The sequence below is a fragment of the Aptenodytes forsteri genome, unplaced genomic scaffold, assembly GCF_000699145.1.
Source record: "Aptenodytes forsteri isolate BGI_AS27 unplaced genomic scaffold, ASM69914v1 Scaffold56, whole genome shotgun sequence".
Taxonomy (NCBI): domain Eukaryota; kingdom Metazoa; phylum Chordata; class Aves; order Sphenisciformes; family Spheniscidae; genus Aptenodytes; species Aptenodytes forsteri.
The window spans coordinates 5,795,519-5,816,848 of record NW_008796213.1 but is presented as its reverse complement, the minus strand read 5'-3'; the positions used below and the strand labels follow the sequence as shown (position 1 = coordinate 5,816,848).

Below are 21,330 nucleotides of genomic sequence, written 5' to 3'. Positions count from 1 at the left end.
GGTGTAATGTAGCCATTGCCCTCTTGACAACCCGCTGAGGAGACCACTAACACTGTATTTATGATGCATAAAAATATGAAATAAAGGCTTACTATACCCTGTAGGCTGCATACTATTCAATGAGTTTTGATGCTATGCTTTCACAAGATAAGGGATGATATGCCCTATGCAACACCGTCATCTGGGGTAGACTGAATTACAGCTTCTTTGGCAAAGATAAAAGGACCTGAATTTCTCTGGTAACAAATAACAAGATCACCATCTGGTCTTCCAACACTCAGCAATTATAACTGCTTCTTAAAGTGCACAAGAATTCTGGACACATGTTACTTCCAGTATCAAAGCCACAGTCACTTGATTTCTTGATATGCTGCATAAGATGATCTTGTTGTTAACCAATTTCTCATATGAACAGAAAAAATATTTATAAATTTTGCCCCCATAAAAAGAAATGGTGAGATGTTGAAATGTATGAGTCCAGTAGTACACAATTATGGCTAACACAGTCCCTTTCTGTGCAATCCATGAATCCAGAAATAAGACTTCCGAATCGAGAAGCCTAATTGGTGTAAACCCTCTCTCACCTTTTATATTTCAGAGGACAGACCAAGTGCTTCTGTAGATAGGCAATGGATAAAGAGTAAAGCAGCTGGGAGGGCTATGACTATTTCTAGCTCTGGGACTAACTAGCTTACATAACCTTGAACAAACCAATTTTATCTGTATTTGTCTTACTTTCACCACGTGTGAAAATGAGGCAATGTTGTCTATTCACTTTTTAAATGCTTTTGAAATCCCCCGATTCAGGTAACCATTCAGATCCATCCAAATACTATTTTTTAGAAGCTCACCCATATCTAACTCAACCACTGGAACAGTTAAAGTTTTAAGCAAAATGCCACATTGCAGTAAGGATGATAAATTACAGGTAATAGTCTATCAGACTTAGAAAGACAGTTCAGTAAATACAATAAAAATAGATCTGTTTACATAAGGGATAAAAATTGGCTACTACTTTCAAACTAGAAGTTAATGTATGCCATATTTCTGCAGAGAATCCCTCAAACCGTTTTTAAACAATACTATAACAGTTACATAAAACTTAACGGCAAGTTAAGTAGATCACCCCAGCAGGCCCTCTGCTTACTGCAAGTATATGGCACAGAGTTCATAGGTTACTTGAGACTCATTTTCCCAGCCAAACGAGTCAAACAATAACACTTCTAGGCACTGAAACACTTTTCCTTGGATTTCAGCAGAAGCAGATGTGGGGCTGACTACACACTGAACAAAAAGAATGTTTTGAAAAGGGAATAGCAGCAAAAACATAAGCTCAGCTTGCAGTTTATCTGTAATCATCCTTGCCTTTCACCTTGACACTAGCTTTCTAATATTACCCTCTTCATCTGAAGATCAGTGCAAAGCTTCAATAAATTGGAAGCTCATTTCTTCATGTGTGCTTCAGATTCCTCTGCTAAACAAATTGGTGCAGTGTTTCAATCTTCATTTTACTTTGGGGTTTAAGTTCTGAGTCATCATCATTTAATTTTCTACAAGCCTCCAGCTCGTGTTTTCTGTTTTTCTTCCTGGATGTGTCATAACAACTGAATTGTACCACCCCAGTAAAATGGTGAAGCCTAGCAGACATCTGCCAGCAACAAAATACTGTGCTCTCACTCTAATTCCCCACACATTTCACTTTTCACACCACTTTCCTTGCATCCTCTCAATAAAGTGGTAGAGCCTAGTAAGCAATTTCTTTTCATTCTCCACAATGTTCTGCCAATGCTAACACAGAGATGAGGCAATAAATCAAACAAGTCGCCTCAGAGAAGAGCGCACTTGCCTTGCATGCTCTTTTCCTAGTCCTGTTTCTATCAATATTCCCATGAGGTTAACTTCCCTGAAGTCAGTGACTTCCCTGTAGGTAGGATATCTGTCAGTTCTGGGTCAATACTGTGTCAATGAACTGTGAAGGTATTATTTTTCAGAATTGCTAAGTAATTTTGATTTGGGAAAATCAGTTGAGAAAAGTTTTACTCTTTCAAATTTAATAGTAACTCTGTTCAAAAGTTTCCAGTATTCTTAATGCAGGAACAATAGAAGAAAAATCCCTTAGTCTAAGCTTTGAGATATCCATCATTAATTTAAAGGAGTCAATACTCTAGTATATTTCTTTTAAAAACAGTCATTATACCTCAGAATTGCACGCAGAAAAAAAGAAGGTGAGAATTAGCAGTAAGAGAAAGGTGTTACAAGCAAGGCAGAAAAATTTCAACTGGAAAGAGGTAAAAATGATGAATCAAAAGAAAACATAATTTAAGACAGAGGAGCCTTTAAAAGTTGCTAATAAAGTTCTGTATTTGGCAGCTACCTTACCTGAACTAGGACTTTGATTCCTTTGAGGGTAAATCATGTTTGAACCAGGTTTCAAGGACAGTTCTCCCCTCAGAAACACACAGCACATGCAACTGTGTCCAATTTTTCTTACCAGATCCAGGCTGGGCAGCAACTGCACTGTGTACTAGCAATTGCATGTCAGTGGTTAGCTATGTAAGTGTCAATCCTGCAGCCCTGGTTAGCACAGACTGTGAAGCAGGCTGTGAAGCATCTCTACAGAAATACCCACACCAGATCGCCTAACCACAAAGTAGCCGCATCTCGTTTAACTTCAATCTCAGTAGAGTCCAAGAAAAAATGTTTTTAAGAGAAACCTCACCTCAGTGTTCAGATGGGGAAATGTCAGTATCAGACAGCAGGTTCAGTTATGTTACTGCTGTTACCAGCAGTAACAACTGGTAGCAGCCATTCTAAAGAGCAGGAGAGTTGCCAGATGACAACTCCTTGAAATTATCATGAGGGGGTGTATAAAAAGAAAAACACTTGTGGCAGCCCAACTCTTCAGAGAACTGAACCAGTAAATACTTATACTGGACTGATAAATACTTATACCTACCTTTAATGATAAATACCTTAGAACCTTGGAAATTGCAATTTTTAGGTGAATTTCCACATGCAGGACACAAATGCACATATCTGAACCAAAGTAATTTCCTTTTTGCCTCCTCCCTGAATTCCACCTTCACATCACAAAAGCACAAGGGTTATTCAATAAAACAGCCATACACTTCAGAGAAGGGGGGGGTTTACATTTTAATAGGGGCAAAACCATGTGTCTTCTAATCTTATTGTCAGAAACAACTCAATGGTTTTAGCTGCGCCTTTCTCTCTCCCATTCCTTCACAAGAAGAAAACAAAAAAACTCAAAAACTTATCAAAAATGCACAATGCACAAAACCTGAATCCCAGACAGTTAAGGTTTGGTTAAGTTATAGCAACGTTAAGACAGAGATTAATATTAGAAAATGTCAGGTAATTTGAAGTTCAAGTGTTGTTACCTGCTCCAACTATTAGTGTCAATGGTAATATTATAGTGCCAAACAATCATAATTTATATGTATGATTACCAAACTTTATGTTCTCCTGCTCGGTTGATGATACTGTTATGGGATATTTAGTTTGCTTTTGCAGAAGTATTTAATTTTCAAACATTTATATGCGCTTTGTGCAATAAGACAGGATGAATTGTTCTTTAGGGATTGGGCTGCCCTTCACTGATTCCAGCTTGAGCTATACCAGATGCCATATAGCCCATCCAGATGAGCTAACTCTTAATCTTTCTTCTTCTATATCCACTAAATACGACTTTATATAATTGCGCCAGAGCACTGAGACAATAATGAATGAATGGTCCATGAAGAACTCTGGAGATGTTTCAGCAATTTCTGTAAGGAAATGAGTCAAATGAATCTGAGCAAGATACAGGACATGGTGCAATAATGTCTGGTTTCTTCTGAATAAAAAGAAAGAACAAGTGTCCTATCACTGATATTTTATCTTGAGCCAGTATGGTGTCTAATGTGAAAATTTACAATGTGAAATAATAAATTAAGAACGTCTGTTCTATTAGGAAACAAATATAGTACTCAATAATTGCTACCAGCTTCAACACTAAAATGTTAACAATATGTTTGAATTTTTAAAGGCTGCATTTCTTCACAATTTTACAGCATATCACTTTGAAAGACCTTGTCGATACTTGCCAGATGTGATACAGTGGTAGAGGAACACTAGAGCAGAGTGCTTTTTTATCCTTAGATCACCCCACTGTTTTTCTCTCAAACCAGAGAAATGATTTCTGAATTTCCTAATGATCTTGTAAGATAAACATTGAAAATTAGTAGAGCTAGAAATTACTATATTAAAAGGAGTATTATATTCTTTAATTCTAGTGCTAAGAACATAAACCTTTCCTAAGTCCTACTTATCAGTACAATGACGTCATCCTGGAGTAGGGGAAAGGATAATCTTCCTTGTTGCTGCATTATTGAAGAATGGCAAGGAGTTCTGATAAATATACGGCTCATCATGCATATAAGTTTAATTACAACCAATACTAAACAGTCTTTTACATAGGATGGAGCATGTTGTGGATTTTAAAAGCCATATATTGTTTTCTATATTTCTAGTATCATTTCTCCCTCCTATACAGCAACATGCTCCAAGCATTTTTCAGTGCTTCCTCTCTGCTCTTTGCCTTCACTCCACCAGCTGTCACTCCAGCGACATTTCCCAAGCATGAAGCTGACAAAGAGGGGTAGGGCTTAAGTGCTTAAGCCGTGGAGATCAACAGCAATATTTTAAAATATCAACATAACTCAGTGTTTTGGGAAAAATTTCTGATATTGTTACTTGAACGGACAAGAGTGTTTACCACACAACCTGTCTCACTGAATATGGTTCAGTTATTTTAGAAACTTCAAAGGTTATTGAACTACAGCACACAGCTATTTTGTCTGTAAATTTGCTGGTTTTCTACCATAATACTTCATTTAAACTAGAAATTAAGAAAGCCTAGACTGATTAATACTAAGAAATTTCTATATAGACAATTAAGAAAACTATTAATAATGCAGAAAAGATGCCAAAGGACAGAGTACAGGGCAGATATTTGAGAAGTGTTTTACTTTCTGATTTGCACATCTTCACTATCAATTTATTTTTCAAATTCCAGAACTGTATTTACAGGTCAAAACTATCTGAAATTCTGGTCTAAAAAAGGTCAAGAGGAGTTATCACACGGGGGTGCCTTCCTCCAACAGTTAAGCTTTCTTCTCACTTTCTAGTTTTCCTCTGTTATTTGAGCCACTGTAGTCCAAGATCCAAATACTGACAGGAAAAACTACTGCAACATGCAGAGGTCGCATAAGCATTTTCTTCAACCTGTAAAAATACTGGTCCCACTGCTGAAATTAAATTAACTCAGCCGCTTCAACAACAGAAGGGCAAGTCGACATGATTTTCAATAGCCTCTAAAAATCTTACCTAGTGACCGTAATTTTAGGGAACATTCAAGATAAGATTTCCGGTTTGCCAGCTGGCGTGATTATGGCATTTACCATTCTCATGTGTACCTATAAACTGAACAGGGAGCGAATCTTAACTTCTCTTTGTTCAGAAATAGTTCCACAGCGTTTCTGTTCTTCCCATATTATGTGGTAAGACAGAGGGAAAATTATCACAAGCCTCTCTGATGCTGCTCTTGAGGTGACAATATCATGATATGCAGAAGCAGTTTCTGTGAAGCGAAGACGCAGCGAGCCTGTTACGTCCTATAGTGCAGGCATCCCCTTATACTGCGGCATGTTTCCACTGCTCTGACTTGTAGGTGCTGCCACACTGCTAACCAAGTGTGAAGGAGCCCTCTAGTGTAAAAAAGAAACTGAACCTACCACCCATATTTTGCACACAAATAACGCAAGCAAAACAATGACTACAATGTCACTGTCAGTCTCCAGGCATTCCAGCAACACACGCTGGCCAGAAGATGCAACAATTATAAAACCTCCTGGATTTCAACACTGAAGGAAAAAAGGTGTATATACTTACAGCTAGTCTTAATGGGCGTTACAGATAATGTGATTTAAGGCTAATGTGTGACTGGCCATAAAACCAGTCTTAATTGAAAAAGGAATCCAAAAACCTGAGAATGATGCAGAAATAAACTGCAGTCCCTGCCAGATAAAGACTTTGTTTAAATTTTTCAGTAGACCTTGACCTTAAGAACAATTGATAAGGAGCATTTAAAGGACAGAAAGCCTTTTTGTAAACCCTATGCACTAGGGCAAGTTTTATCTATTATGTGCTGATCACTCAAATCTTCCAGAGGTGTAGCCAGTTTGTTTTATAATCTAAATAATATCCAGGAAATTCCAGTGCTCGGATCTATTTGCTAGTGATACGGCTTCATTACAACAGCTCCATCTCTCTATCTCATATGATAGAGAAAAAAAATTCTATATATACCACTACAGCATGTAATTCATGTAATATTCACATAATATATACAGTTGAAGACAAAAGAAGACATTGGAGAGGCAGCATATGCCTCCATGGTACCTGTAGCATTCTATGAAGATGCTGCATAGTAGCTGTTGGCAAAAGATCACAGTCATGCAAGTAGAGAGAGACAGACACGTAAAGAGAGATAGACAGACATTCGGTCCTACACAGGTCCATAATATGCAGCTATTTCCTGCACCAAAACTTTTGGTTTATGCTTTGTATCACTAAGCTTAGAAGAAAAAGGCAAGGACGATGCTTATGTTGATTGTATTTTATTGCCACTAATTCTAAATGAGTTATATGTTAAATTTATCTGGTCTAAAACCAATATTATTCTGAAATTGTAGAGAGAAAACCATATGCAACAGATAATTTTTGTGTTTTTAATCTTTAGAGTGATCACAGTTGATTGCATAGCAGTTTTATGATGCTGGATGGAAAGTCAAAACAATTATGAAGTTTAAATTGATAACAACTTATTTAATGCCCTGCTGTCTAACTGCTAGAGGGATAAACAAAGAATACCTAGAATGCTAGAATGAGTTTAGGAAACTCATTAGAAAAGTTATGAAGTGATACTAGAAGACGACAAGTAATGCATGAGAGGCATAAGCAACTGACAGATGAGGAGAGATTGCAAACAATTAAGCAAAATCACAAGAGATGCAGTTTAGATAATCATTTAGAAGCAAAGAAGAGAAAACTCAGACCCATTTTAGACAAACAGAATTGTGAAGGTGACTTCATTTTACTTCCATTTAGGATTTTATCCTGGATGCTGACCTGAAACTTTTCTGAATTTCACAAATGGGGAAAATGAGTTTCAAGTGTCGTCCTGATTAAGGCCCTTATGCTGGAAATCTTACGTGAACAACCACTCTCACTAAACTTGCTGAACTTCTCACTTCCGGACAGGCTGCACAGCCTCCTTGGGTTATTTTGGCACCTCCTTTTCCGGCTAGCAAAGAAGAATTCGGAGGAATGCAAAATGAAAAACAAGGGGGAAAAATTAATCCAACTTTCCCAAACCACAGAAAAGTTTCATTTGGTATACATTTTGACCAAAGGTTCAGTGAGACCAATGGTCATATTTTATCCAAAAATAACTCTCAATGGAAAGAAGTCTAAAAAGTTTTGATACAGAAGGACTAAGAGAAAGAAATACTGTACTGCTGGCATCTACATCCACACTGAAAGTGTATAAATACTAAAAGTGCAGGAGGTTGCAAATATTATCACAATTATGCAATAGCACTTTTAGGAGGCAGAGTCAGAGGAAATTGTATAAATTATTCCACTTTCTAATGACATTTGAGTGGCTAATGACAAAGTTAATTTGAATATGTTTTAAAAAAACCTTCTTTAACTGCACATCTATAACATCTGAAAATGACTTAACCTCCCCTGAACATTTTCCCATTCCTTTAGTTGTATCAAATGAGATAGAAGAAGCAAAGAAGAAGAAATTACAAGGATTTTGGTGTTTTGGTGTCTTTTGAGTATGGAAGTATTGTTTTCTATCCTATTTGATTCAGTTTATGTATAGCTATGTCAGATTTAATTGTAGGATTAACTACAGTTAGCTACTTAAGGATAGTTATTTGAAAATATTTATGATCTTATTAAGTCAAATTTTGGGTACTAACAGAGTATGCCTGAACATAGTTTTCCTTTGTACAGCTTGACTCTTAGTGTCATATTTTTATACTGGATTATTAATTTAAAATACAGCTAAGTTACTTGTAACTACAGAACTAAATATCTAAAGACTCACAACAAAAATATTTGAAAAGGCCTTAAGACTGATGCCTATGTCCAAGAAATATCTTCAGACACAACTCAACACAACAACAAAAGAATCGATGCTTTCAGATGATCAAAAGCTTTCTTCAAAGTCCTCCAGGCTTTGAGATTTATTAGCATTTAAAGGAATAAAAATTGAACGATAGGTGTTGAAGGCTTGAAAATTAAAAAAGGCTGTGATTTCTAATAACCAATACAGGAATAAAAGAGATTCTTTAGAAATGCACTTCATAGGAATTACTTGGTTCTACTTTCTCATTTTCTGTGATACCATGTAAGCCCTCCACTGGCCAAGTATGCTTAAGACAAGTATTTTTTTCATTTTTCCACAATACTTTTTTTTTTTTTTTTGCATAACCACAATAGCTCCTGAGCAGGGATAGGCTCAGCCTGATGAAGTGGATGTCATGATGTCCAAAAACACTGGCCCAGCATTGGGAAGAATGATTTTGTAGACTGAGGCACATCTAACAGAGTTAATATTTACAGAGTCACCATTAAGCTTACACATCAGTACACCAGTAAGATAAATGAGAAGTCTACACCATTGTAAGCATACTTATTCATCCTACTTTTCTGCTGAACTGGATTCCCTTGCTTAAATGATTGTGGATGCACAAAGTTGTGGCTCAAGAGAAGTCAGTGAGCACGTGGAATTTAAAAGCCAGATCAACTTCAATATTGTCACGGCCCTTTTAAAGTTTATAATATTCCTACATGACCCACAGAACAAACCTAGAGGAACAAAAGGACAGCAAGGTTGCCAAGTAAGAGAAGACATTGAAAAACATCTTTAACTAATGCGGAGGTTTCAATCGTTAATCAAGTCTAAACAAGTTGGGAAGGAAATAGTAAAAGAAAGGAATAATTCTGGTTACTTAGAAAACCTTCTCTTTAAATGGAAGTGAACTTTTAAAACCTTTGAACTTCCCTGAAAAGGCCATTGAAACTTGGCAAGTGAGAACTTAAATAAAATCTACTCAGAAACCACATTCCCTTTTAAAAAGTGTGACTGGAGAGGGCATTGTCAGCCCTGTAAAAGAAGGATTACTTCCTATTTGCTTCATAAACCAACTTTACTACCTATAAGCACTTCCATTTTCAACGATCCTATAGAAACTGTAGTCTTGGTATTTAAGATGTTATACTGGAACCAATTTCTCCCTGCACTATACCAGTGTTCCTTTATAATCCCCCTGCTTGTCTTCAGTAATAACAAGGTGAGCTGGATGGTCAAGGAGAACAAGAGTAGCTTCATTTATTATTCAGCAGAGACTTCTTTTTAGGTTCCTGCCACTAGAACTGATTCTCCTGGCTCCTATTGCAGTATTAAATCACTAAAGAATGGAGCTACAACTGGTAGAAAACCAGTGTGAGTGAAAGGTGAATCAAGCATAACAGTACATTTTAGCTAGGTTTAGTTCTGGTTTTGTTTCCAGACACAACTCACTGTCCCTTTCTTATCCCAGTGACTTCATCCTCACTCCCTAATGACTATGTACTCCACTGGAAAGTTTCACTTTTTCTTTTATCTCATTAGACAAGTTTAACAGGAGCATCATGACCTCAAAGGAATGTTTCATTTCAAGATTAGATTTTTACATGCCCTACTGACTCAAAAATAACGTTAAAGGAAGACAGGTATATGGTTAAAGTATTGACCTCATGCTTATGTTGATGTAGGTTCAGTTCCTGGCACTGTCACGGCCTTCTCTTGTGCAAACAATTGATAGGTAGATTCCATAAATATTACTCAAATTAAGTACTATCTTTCTCTGCAAAGAGCTTTCTTAATTTAGGATAAAGTACTGTTTAACATCAGTGAAGATAAAACAATCTGTCTCTTAATCTTTCTGTCGTAATTCCCTTTCTGAATGTAGTGGCTAATTTGTCCTTGCTAATCAGGAACCTTGTAAGTCAATCTTCACAAGTAAAAGTATCCCAATACACCAAAAGTAACAGACAGTCAAAAATAAGTTTTCTGGAAAATAATTCACATTTAAATTGTTGGCCATAAGAAAACTACATGCTGGACTTCTATCAAAAGCATTAAGTCATCTTACCACGCTTAACGTAATTTTTGAAGTAATTAAAGTAATGTCATCCTGACTTGTACAACAAGGTTCAATAACTGAAAGTCTAAACAAGATTCAGACAATACTGCACGGGTACAAAGCTGAATCTTGTTTATTCCTTACGCTCTGTTGCTGCATCATTGTACAAGGTTGGATGCCTCTTGCTGACAAAGCCCTCAGCAATGATATCAGATCTTACTAAACAGAACTTATAGCTCTAGAGCTTAGAGCACATTTGAGTAAATCCGCTGACGTTAACTGCATTAGACAAATACAAAACTAGTGTAAGTGAGAAGTGAGCCAGGCTCTTACTGTTATCTTCTTTCTCCCTCCTGCTTTCTTTTCTATTGTCACACTTGTTTCTTATAAGGGAATGAAAATTGTCTACCTCTATAGTTGATAAGATGACACTGGCCTGCGCTCAACTGCTTACCCTCCTGTAAGTGCTACTGCTGTATAAATAGAAATAAAAATCATAACGTGTGTCAATAGGTGCACTCCTGGATAATGTGAAAGGTATTAGACAGGAGTTACTTAATGCAACAGCCATTCACACCTTCTGCCTCTAACCAGATGATGATTCCAAAATGCAGGAACAAGAGTACCATGTTTGTCATTTGTTATTTGCTTTCATTTCTCAGAATACAGCTGAGAAAGAGTACCTATAGAAATAAAAAACTTGATTACACAGTGCAAAGCAATGTACTGCTTTTTATGTGGCCAGTGGCATGAACCACATAGCAGTCATTCTGCTTCACATTGTACATCAGTATTCTTTTGTTCTTACCTTCTTCAAGGAATCACATCATATCTATTCCCTGCAAATCTCTCTAGATGACACTAAGAGAGTATTTACTCACTGAACTGTAAGGCTGGAAGAAAAAACAAGTGATTGTTCATTATCAGCCTGATGCAAAGCCTACTAAGGGCAATGGAAGTCTTTTCATTGATTTTAATAGACCTTGGATCATGTTATATATAAGTAGCTTCTGGGACCTGATTTATCAGGACATAATCCTGACTGCACTAAAAGATTGCCCGGTGACTTTAGTGATGCTAGGGTTTGCGTTGTTATTCGTTTGGTAATCCAAATAAAAGGCAGTTTTACATTGGCTATGGGATAAGAAGGGTATGAAAGGTCCTATCATGACTGATCATCCTGTCACCACACACAAGAGTAAGCAGTAATTATTTACTGTGAGAGCATATACAAGAAGAGGAGAGAATGCGTTCTCATTATGGACGGATGACTGTATTACCATTGTCCTCCTTGATGCAATATAGGGGGCAATATTCAAATGTAACAATGACCTACTGGTTTCTAATTATCTTGTCCTAAACCCTGATAAACCTGGCTATTCTTGCAATAGTGAATTTCTTTCCAGCAAAGCATTTCCCTTGCCAAAGTATATATTTTTTGGCAGCATCTGGCACTTTCCAGCCCTGGAATCTGACGTAGGCTTGTAAATTGTGCTAGGTTGGCAAGGTTTTCACCCTCTAGAGCACTGAATTGGTGTAAAATAATACATTATATTGTTTCCCACTCTTTCTGCTATTATTTTTCCTCAAAAGAATTCTAAACTCTGAAATTTCCATTTCATATCCCAGTGCAATACTCACAAAACTATAGGTCTTTCCCTTCACACGTTGCAACTGGCTTAGGAACTACTGTGTGAAGCATAATGGCTCTATCACATGCTCAGTATACTTAATGGCCTCCAAAGCAGCCGTTCCATGAAAAGGGCAGAATACAGTGCAGCTATATGTGAGAGGAAATTGTTACAAGTGTTGTACTTTGGAAATAAGTTTAGGGGAAGAGGAGATTTTCTTTTCAATTAAATACACAATGAAGAAAAAAAATGCTTCCGAAAGCGTATTTCTAGAGGAAAAAATTACCTTCTTCAACTGTGTGGCAGACTAAATAAACACAGACATACAAACTAAAAATTAAAACACCTTTTGGAATAAATCTACATTTGTCGGCTGACTTTAAAGAAGTGAAATAGTTATTTTACTCTCCATTTGAAGCATCAAAGAGTTTTCATTTTTTCATAAGGTGCAGCTTATAAATCTTAATTATTCAGGCAAAACACTGTGAAGTCTTGATAGATTTCTCTTACAGATCAGTACTAACTGACTGCCTATGTTTTCCCAGTCTTACTCACCTAGAATTTCAGAGCAATGAGCAAACATCTTCTTGCCTTAGACTCAGTAATTAATGCAATCCAGTATTCCACAAAGCAGTAGCTCTAGTGCAATATCTCAATATTAACAAATGCATATGCTTTCATAAAGATTTTACTTGTGCATACTGATAAAGCTTATCCTCTATTCTCATGCATATTAAATTAGACTTCGGAGCTAGAGCATCCATTCATTGAGCATTTATAAATGCTAATATATGCTCATTTTGATGAATACAAACAAAAATCAGTCTAAGCATAATTATTTTTTGGCACTAACAAAACATTGAAGGAAAATGAAAGCTAAATATTAAATATCATAGCTTCAAAATGCATGCAACTTATTTACATGAAAATCAGATTGCCTACTTTGCAACATTTAAACCTTGAGGTATTTCTGTTAAGGGACTTTACAACAGTTCACAAGATTTGTTGTTTGCTTGTTTGTTTGTTTGTTTTAACAGTTCATAGACGTATCAAAATACAGGCATTTCCTGCTGATTGAACATTGACGCATAATTTTCCAAATACAGATTAGAAATTCCAGAGTACCCTCAAGAAGTATTACCAATATAACATTAAACCATTTGTGTAAGATCACGAGATGAAAAGTGATATCAACAATCTCTTATTTTACATATGTATACATTCATAATGCAAAAATAGACAAGAATACTAGCCTGATATATAGAACATAGTCGAAGAGGTACGGAGATACATAATTAAACAGTAGACTGGCTGGTAGGCTTTTCAGAACAATATGTGTCATTATATTTAATTGTTAAAATGGAAATAAAAGAGAATAGCTTTGTACTCCACCAGTGGCATACATTTTGTGATTTAGGACAAATCACTTTCAATGGAATTCATTTTCTTTGAGTTCAGTTACCTAGAAGAAGTTACACATATACTCAAGACTAGATCAAGTAGCTTTGTCTATAGTCAATGAAAGAACACGGGCTCTTTCAGAGGACAAGGATTCATTTCATTTTAAGCAAAGCATTCAAAACAGGAATAAGTCACTCTCCAGACACACCTGCTCATTGACTTGACTATCTTAAACTAGATCCCTAATTTTCAGATAGTACAGCTGAGTAAGATGAACCTCAAACTCAGCATCCCTAGTTTTCTGTGCCACCATAAGGCAGATAGTACATGCAACTTAAAAATACTCCAACCACCAGCTCCCAGTCTGGATCTAGCATACAGGATGTACTTGTTCAGTTACTACATTGTAATATAGTACCACAGACTCTCAACCTTGTTGTTCAGGCCGCAGAAAAATTCTGTCTGACTGACCTACTGCCTCATAGCATGCTTACATACATCCAGATACTGCAAGCTATGAACTGGACACAGTGGTAAATGAGAAAAAATGTTTGTCATCACACTTCTCTGAAGGATCCCTCACAGAGGTACCCCAAAACTGCTGTCAATGCTTCAAAATTGTACAAATTATGTTACCTTGATGGAAATGTTTTGATGGAAACTTCTTGAGTTTCTCAGTACAAGGTTATAGTATACTAATAGGTCAATAGCCTTTTGCATTACTTTAAAAGCTGCTTCAGTTATAGCTGAAGATTGACTCTAATAGTAGGTTAGAAGTAAGTTCACTGTTTTTCCGATTTATTAGGTTTTTCTGAATTACATTCTAAATGGCATTCTTGGGTTCCACTGCTGGGCTAAAAAAGACACTATGTACAGCAAATATAGAGAGTCACATAAAAGCTCCAGGACATAGAATCATAGAATCATTAAGGTTGGAAAAGACCTCTAAGATCATCAAGTCCAACCGTCAACCCAACACCACCATGCCCACTAAACCATGTCCCTAAGCGTCTCATCTACACCTCTTTTAAATACCTCCAGGGATGGGGACTCAACCACTTCCCTGGGCAGCCGGTTCCAATGTTTAACCACTCTTTCAGGAAAGAAATTTTTCCTCATGTCCAATCTAAACCTCCCCTGGCACAACTTGAGGCCATTTCCTCTCGTCCTATCGTTTGTTACTTGGGAGAAGAGACCGCCACCCCCCCCGCTACAACCTCCTGTCAGGTAGTTGTAGAGAGCGACGAGGTCTCCCCTGAGCCTCCTCTTCTCCAGGCTAAACAACCCCAGTTCCCTCAGCCCCTCCTCATAAGACTTGTTCTCCAGACCCTTCACCAGCTTTGTTGCCCTTCTCTGGACACGCTCCGGCACCTCAACGTCCTTCTTGTAGTGAGGGGCCCAAAACTGAACACAGTATTTGAAGTGCGGCCTCACCAGTGCCGAGGACAGGGGCACGATCACTTCCCTGCTCCTGCTGGCCACACTATTTCTGATACAGGCCAGGATGCCATTGGCCTTCTTGGCCACCTGGGCCCACTGCCGGCTCATGTTCAGCCGGCTGTCGACCAACACCCCCAGGTCTTTTCCTGACAGGCAACGTTACCCCAGTTCTTCCTAGAGTCACCTAAACAGTAGATTAGCTTTGTGTTTATCCTGGGCTATTTCTCATGTAATTTCTAACGTTAATGCTACAACAGTAGATTATAATTCTCCACAGAATGCCTAGGTAGTTTGACAACTGAAACCTCTGTAGTCCACCTACACCAGTGCTTCTCACATTGAAACCGTCAGTAGAGCAGAACCAATGGCAGCACCAGTGAGATATTTTGGAGGGAAGGGGGGGAACAAAGAAATCAAGCGTAAACAAGCCCTGCTGAATTACTCCATTGACTTTGCATTATTTAAAGGGAAGTGCTGTTAGTACAGAAGCCAGCTGTTTAACTATTGGAATTCTGTACCTTGGCCTGCTTTCAGGGGACTTCAGAACAGTGCGACTAAACTTTGTATCTGCATGTAGCACATGGAAACATTCACATATTTGGTACTGTAGATTAAATGAGAGCCAAAAATTCTAGTACGTAAACTTTGACCTACATGATATGAAGCCTCTTTTGAGCTAGCAACTGACAAGAAAGGAAAGAAACCTCCGAGGAAATCAGTGTACGTCAGCAAAAAGGAATGCCTAGGACTGTTATATGTCCATAGGCAGCACTTTGAAGGTTGAGTAAATATAAGGAACTTTTTGATAACAGCTGGAAGGCAGCACTCAAATTGTGTCAGAAAGATGAGAAAGAACTATATGGGTGCCCAGTATACTGACACAGCAGGATCAGCCAGTATTTTAAGGCAATACCATAAAAAAACCTAAGGAACAGAAAACTGGTATTAAGTGTGCAGAACCACCAGCCATTTATTTACTAATATGGATTTTGGTCTAGAAATTAACTTAAGTGCTTAGTTACATCAGTCCTTATATAGGGCAGCACTCAGGCATATGCTTACTGTTGAAGAGGTGCTTTAGTCCAACAGACCATGTAGGAGCTTGAATATTTGCCTAGATCTAAGTGCATACTTTGGTAACTTCATGAACAGGGACCATCTGATCCTGCAGTCCTTCCAGAAGAAAATGGGTCAAATACTGATAATATCTGTAGAAGTGGTAGTATCTCCTTGTAATTCTTTATCTCATCTTTGTCTGTGATAGCATCTTTTGTATACTGCAACATTTAAGAGGACAGCAGCAATTTAAAATCTATTGGTTTCAAATTAATTTGGACATCAGATACGTCTCAAAAGTAAAGTCCAGAATCATGATTACTGAAAAAGAATAATTTCTCCTTTTTTTTTTTTCTTCCCTATTTATTTGCTCTGTTGTACAGCACTTTAGGTAATATCACTTTCTATTTTATATGAATTTTAAGCATACTTGATGGCTTAGGTCTTTCAAAAACCTTTGGAAATTTTTTTTTTAAAGAAAAAAATAAAACCATTTGAATTCGCAATATAATGTTATCTTTTTATGAAGGATGAGCATTTAGTATGCCATGTAATACATGAAAAAATGAATATTTAAGCCTATAAATAAATGTCAAGTTTCATTGCTGACCACATCACTGATGTGTTAGTGATTCCATTCCAAACTTGTTACATGTACCATACAGATTTTTTAAAGAGCTATAAGATACTATATCCTCCTTCATAAAGTCATTATTCTGTCAGAAAGAGAAACAACTTGTAGATGTCTGTGGTCTGGCTACAGTAAAAATAATTTTGAAGTACACTGAGATTTTCACCTGAAAGATTCCAGGATTCAGGATTTGTATTAACTGTTTATGCCTATGATAGTGCAGGAGAAATGTTGCTACTGATTACTAAATAAAGCAGGCAATGCTTCATGGGTTATTCAAGGTATTTTATCAACTTTATAAATGGTTAAATTCAGACACTGAAGGGTAAAATAACTTCCATGTAATCACACAACAAGATTGTAGCTAGATAAGAATAAAACTCAGAATTGACAAATTCCAACTAACAAAAAAATTGTATAAGTTCCTGCTTGACTTATTGGGAAGACATCATACAAAAATAAATGAGTGATGGTATTAAAAGTTAGAGTACACGGCTCTAGTTCCTCTACTTTATGCACCATCAAAGAAAAAACAAATGTATTCCTGTTGAAATGACTGCATTTACCAATAAGTCATAAGTTTTTTACAAGAAATGATACTGATAAACTGGTAGAACGCTATATAACCCATTGGATGTCACTGTTTTATCTTATGTCTTGAGTAAAAAAATAATTAAGGAAAGAAAGCATCAGATTATATGACTGAGCTAAATTTAAAATGGCAAAATACAAGCAATACTGTACAAGTACAGGCTCAACACAGACAAACTGGAAAGAACTATTTGTTTTTAAAGGAGAAGAAAAATTTAAAAAAAAAAAAAATCACCTCTACGAATCAGTTCATCTTTGGCTTTAATCATGACAAAGATAAATGTTAACCACATTAAACAACAAATTTTGAGACCTTGCAAACTTTACATTTCATTTGACTATTTCCTTTATAACCCCTTCATATACCAATGGATCCCATAAAAAATGCCACTATCAGTCATTAGACATTTATAGTCTTGCTACTCATGGAAGGAAGATTTCTTCTGTCAAGTTCTGTTGTTAACTCATGGAAGTTCCTGGCCAGCACATTTCATCTTATTGATTCTAATTTTTGTCACTTAGAAGTAATATTATCTACCTAGCATGAATGTCATGAGGAGCTAACATTTGTAAGATTCTTAGAAGTGCAAGATATTTCTAATCCTGATATTTCTTCTATTGGATTGATAGAGATTTTTTTGAATATGTAACTTCTTTGCTAGGTAGAAAGGTCATGATAAGCCAGGTGAAACTGACCAGTGAACTGGCCATCCTTATTTTTACTATTAGCAGTAGCCAGGGAATCAACCAAACCTCTATGCCTGTTAGCTGCTGTGAAATACCATTTAAAGGAGTATTCTTGAACAGAAGCTTTTAGAGTGTTTGCTTATGAAAACCTGGCAGACTGAGAAAAGAAAGGTAAGCTTAACTAATCAATTTTTGTACCTACAGTTCAGCTGGATCTATCAGGAAGAGTTACGCCTGCATATCCAGGAACAGAATTTGCCCTTGCATGTTTTAAATGGGAGCAAGACAAAATGTGGAACGGCTCAGGGTATCCCGCACAGTAATGACACTCCATATTTTATCATGACTGCTAAATTTTAAAAGTATTAGGCTAAGACAACCTGATTAACAGACTTCAGAAAAATCTCCAGGGAGAAGCTTGTACTTTATATTGTAACTTAGTGAGTGAAAATAGTCAGGGGAAAAAAAAACAAACTCTGTGTCTTAATATTTGTAATACTTTACAGTGATACACAGAAAACAACACATGCACACACACATAGACAAATCAGAATATTACTGTAATCTACTCCTGGCTTGCTGTTCTGATCAGTCTTATGAAACAAATAATTTAGCAGGCAATGTACAGTATAGAGCCCCTCTGTGGATTGCAATATACTAAGTAAGCATGTTTTTCTTTTTGTTTTATTTATAGTCCCTGGGAAAAAAAAAAGACATTTAAAAACCTATTGTCTGGGTTTACAAAGCTCATAGGGATAGTTAGTTCTTAGCTGACTGTATTGCTGGCTAAAATGTTAGACATACTTTACCACTAGAGGTCTTTTCATTTATGGATGTACTAAGGCCTCAAGGGTTCTTCATCAGTGGACGTATGTTTTAATCACAGAGAACTGCAAAATGCAGTGTTGTCTTCAACTTGACAACTGCAGGACAAGTATACGGATGTTAACCTAGAATTTGCTGTATAAGCATTGGAGGCAATAATTTCCCAAAGAGAAACTGAATTTTCATCTTTTTTGATATTCTTATCCTTTATCTAGCTTGAGTAATTTCTTAAAACGTAAACCCCTGCCAAACTCTGTGAATAACAGATTTTTGGTCTCAGTGATAAAACTGAAGGGGAAAAGAAAAAAAGCAAGAAAAAAAATTGGTAGAGCTGACTGAATTGAGTTACTTCATTTTTTGGCTCTTGGTGACATTTTCTTTCCTTTTTTCCATATTTCTGGGTTCTTAACCAATGTGGATCATTCTGTAAATGGAAACATTTAATGCTGAAAATGTCAAAACAAAACATTTAATCTTTTCAGAATTTTACTGTCTGAAACCAAATTCTACCAGAATTTTAAAATACTTGAAGTAAGCAAATACTTATTTTTGTGAATTTACTGTTCCTTCATTTCTAGTTAGTCATAACAGGGCAACTGCACATCCAACTGGGTTGCATACCAACAGGCCCAGGAAATAATGGGTCTGTAATCTTTGCATAGTACAGCAGAGAAATCAACAGTTACTAAAGAAGTCATAAATCACTGAAAAAAAAAAAAAGAGAAGCGTGTAAGAGTTCTATGAATGAAAATGTCACCCTTTACTGGAGCTGAATGAAAAATGCAAAACATTTGCCAGTCAAGTAGTTTCTACAGATGCCCAGTGCAAACACAAAACACAGGAAAGACCACGTTATGTCAGTCCCATTACCTATCTCGTGCGAAGCTACTGAATATAAAATCTTCTGCTTTTACCTGTTCCATCAACCATCTTCCTATTTTTGCTGCACTTCATTGGTTACTTTGTTACCTTATTTCTTGCTTCCCACTAGTGTTTGAGCTTGCAGATCTTACAGCCTGTGCAATGGTATACAGTATTTATTTCCCCTTTGGCACACACTCTGACTTCACATAGTGGCTCAGTGTAGCCTTTTTCATTAGAAAATACTTGCCTACAACACAGGCACGATCTATGATCTTTAAACACCAGCTACCTCAGTCAGCTCAACAACCAGTTTTCATCCAAAACCTAAAGGGCAAATTTCCTTTGCAAGGCTTCTAAATGCCAGATTTCAACTTCCTCCCTCTCCATTTTCAATGCCAAGACAGTTCAAGAAAGTATTTTAATAATACGTTTCTAAGAAGATGTAATTTTGCTCGAATGCTTAAATAGCAACCACCTATAGACAGAGATCAAAGCTGGCCATTTCCAGGAATATCTTAGAATAGATACACACAGGCAGCCTCTACAACTGTCGTTGGTGATTCAGTTAAAATAATGCAACTTAATATGATTGCTGCTGAGATCTTTGCATTTTCTTTCTAACATAAAAACTTTCCATTTGTGTTTTGAATAGGTAAGCCTACAGGGTATGGATCCAGCAGTAGACGCTTACACCACAAGGGAATAGTGGATGAATGCTGCTTCCAGAGTTGTGACCTGAGGAGGCTGGAGATGTATTGTGCTCCAATAAAGCCACCTAAATCTGCACGCTCTGTACGTGCTCAGCGCCACACTGATATGCCAAAAGCACAAAAGGTAGGCCAGGCTGGGAAAAACAAAACAAAACAAAACAAAAAACCCCAACCTACCTATTTTAGGGAAGGAAAATTCTATCAAGACTGGTAACATAGCAAACAACTGATGTGTTCTGCCTACTAGGGACACTGAGATTTAGTGGGGTTTTGGAAAATAGCGTCCGTGGTAGGAAATAAATAGGAAATGGTGTGTTCTATCTCATCTCTTAGAACACTGAATGAAAGATGGAAAGCTAGTAGTTGTGAGGCTTTATCCTGCTACTGGGTAGTAAATGACAAGTACTCACATCATCCAATCATAATAGCACCTAAGACTTCTTTCAAAAGAGAAACCAAACACTGAATGTTTAACAACTGACCTATACAGAACCTCCTCACTCATCCTTCCTTGTCAGGAAGAGGTAGAGTGAGTGATCAAGAGGGAAAACACAGCTCTTCTGCTATTAATTTTACTTGTAAACGAACAAATGATTTTTTTCTTTCTGCATTATTTTGGCTTTTTTTTTTTTAATCAGAACTAAATTAACTGGATAGTCACTGCAACCATTACATACTTCATTTTAACTATTTAATGTTTAATATGTATATTTTCCAAGCACTTCAAATATTCATCAGCATTATTTGTATAGTTGTGGAGTTCAGAGTATCCAGATTTTTGTTCCTGTCATACTAGATATACTGTGCATACATGTAGTTAAGTCTCATCTCTCCTCAACAGAGCCTATAGTTCAGAAAACCCATCTTAGGCTAGGCTAGGCTACCATTAAGCTCATGTCCAACTGTCTCTTCTCTTTGAGCTCTGAACATCTGTTTTATCTGTCATCTGCTGCAAGCCTCTAGTGATATATTTTATTGCTGTTGACCCTATCTGTCCTACACATATGTTGGCCCCACTCCTGCAGTTATCTGAAAATTTTTTCTTATAAGAAATGGAACTGCATGAAATCCTAAGATTTCATAGGAAGTCAGGAAACCAGCACTATATACTAATTTCCTTGATATCAACTTTATGAAAAGAACAATTGTAATCATTCCAGCATCCATTTCTTTTCCATAAGTTAATCCATGGAATGGAATGCTTTCACCTGTATGATTCTTCCTGGGAAGCA

At 36.8% G+C, this 21,330-nt stretch overlaps 1 protein-coding gene across 1 annotated transcript in view; it reads left to right on the top strand.

The window, feature by feature from the left end:
• IGF1 (insulin like growth factor 1) overlaps positions 1–21,330 on the top strand; it is a 50,267-nt gene that overhangs the window by 20,433 nt on the left and 8,504 nt on the right. The window contains exon 3 of the mRNA XM_009288379.2: positions 20,041–20,222. Within this exon, the coding sequence (XP_009286654.2) occupies positions 20,041–20,222 (182 nt within the window). The remainder of the gene's footprint in view (positions 1–20,040; positions 20,223–21,330) is intronic.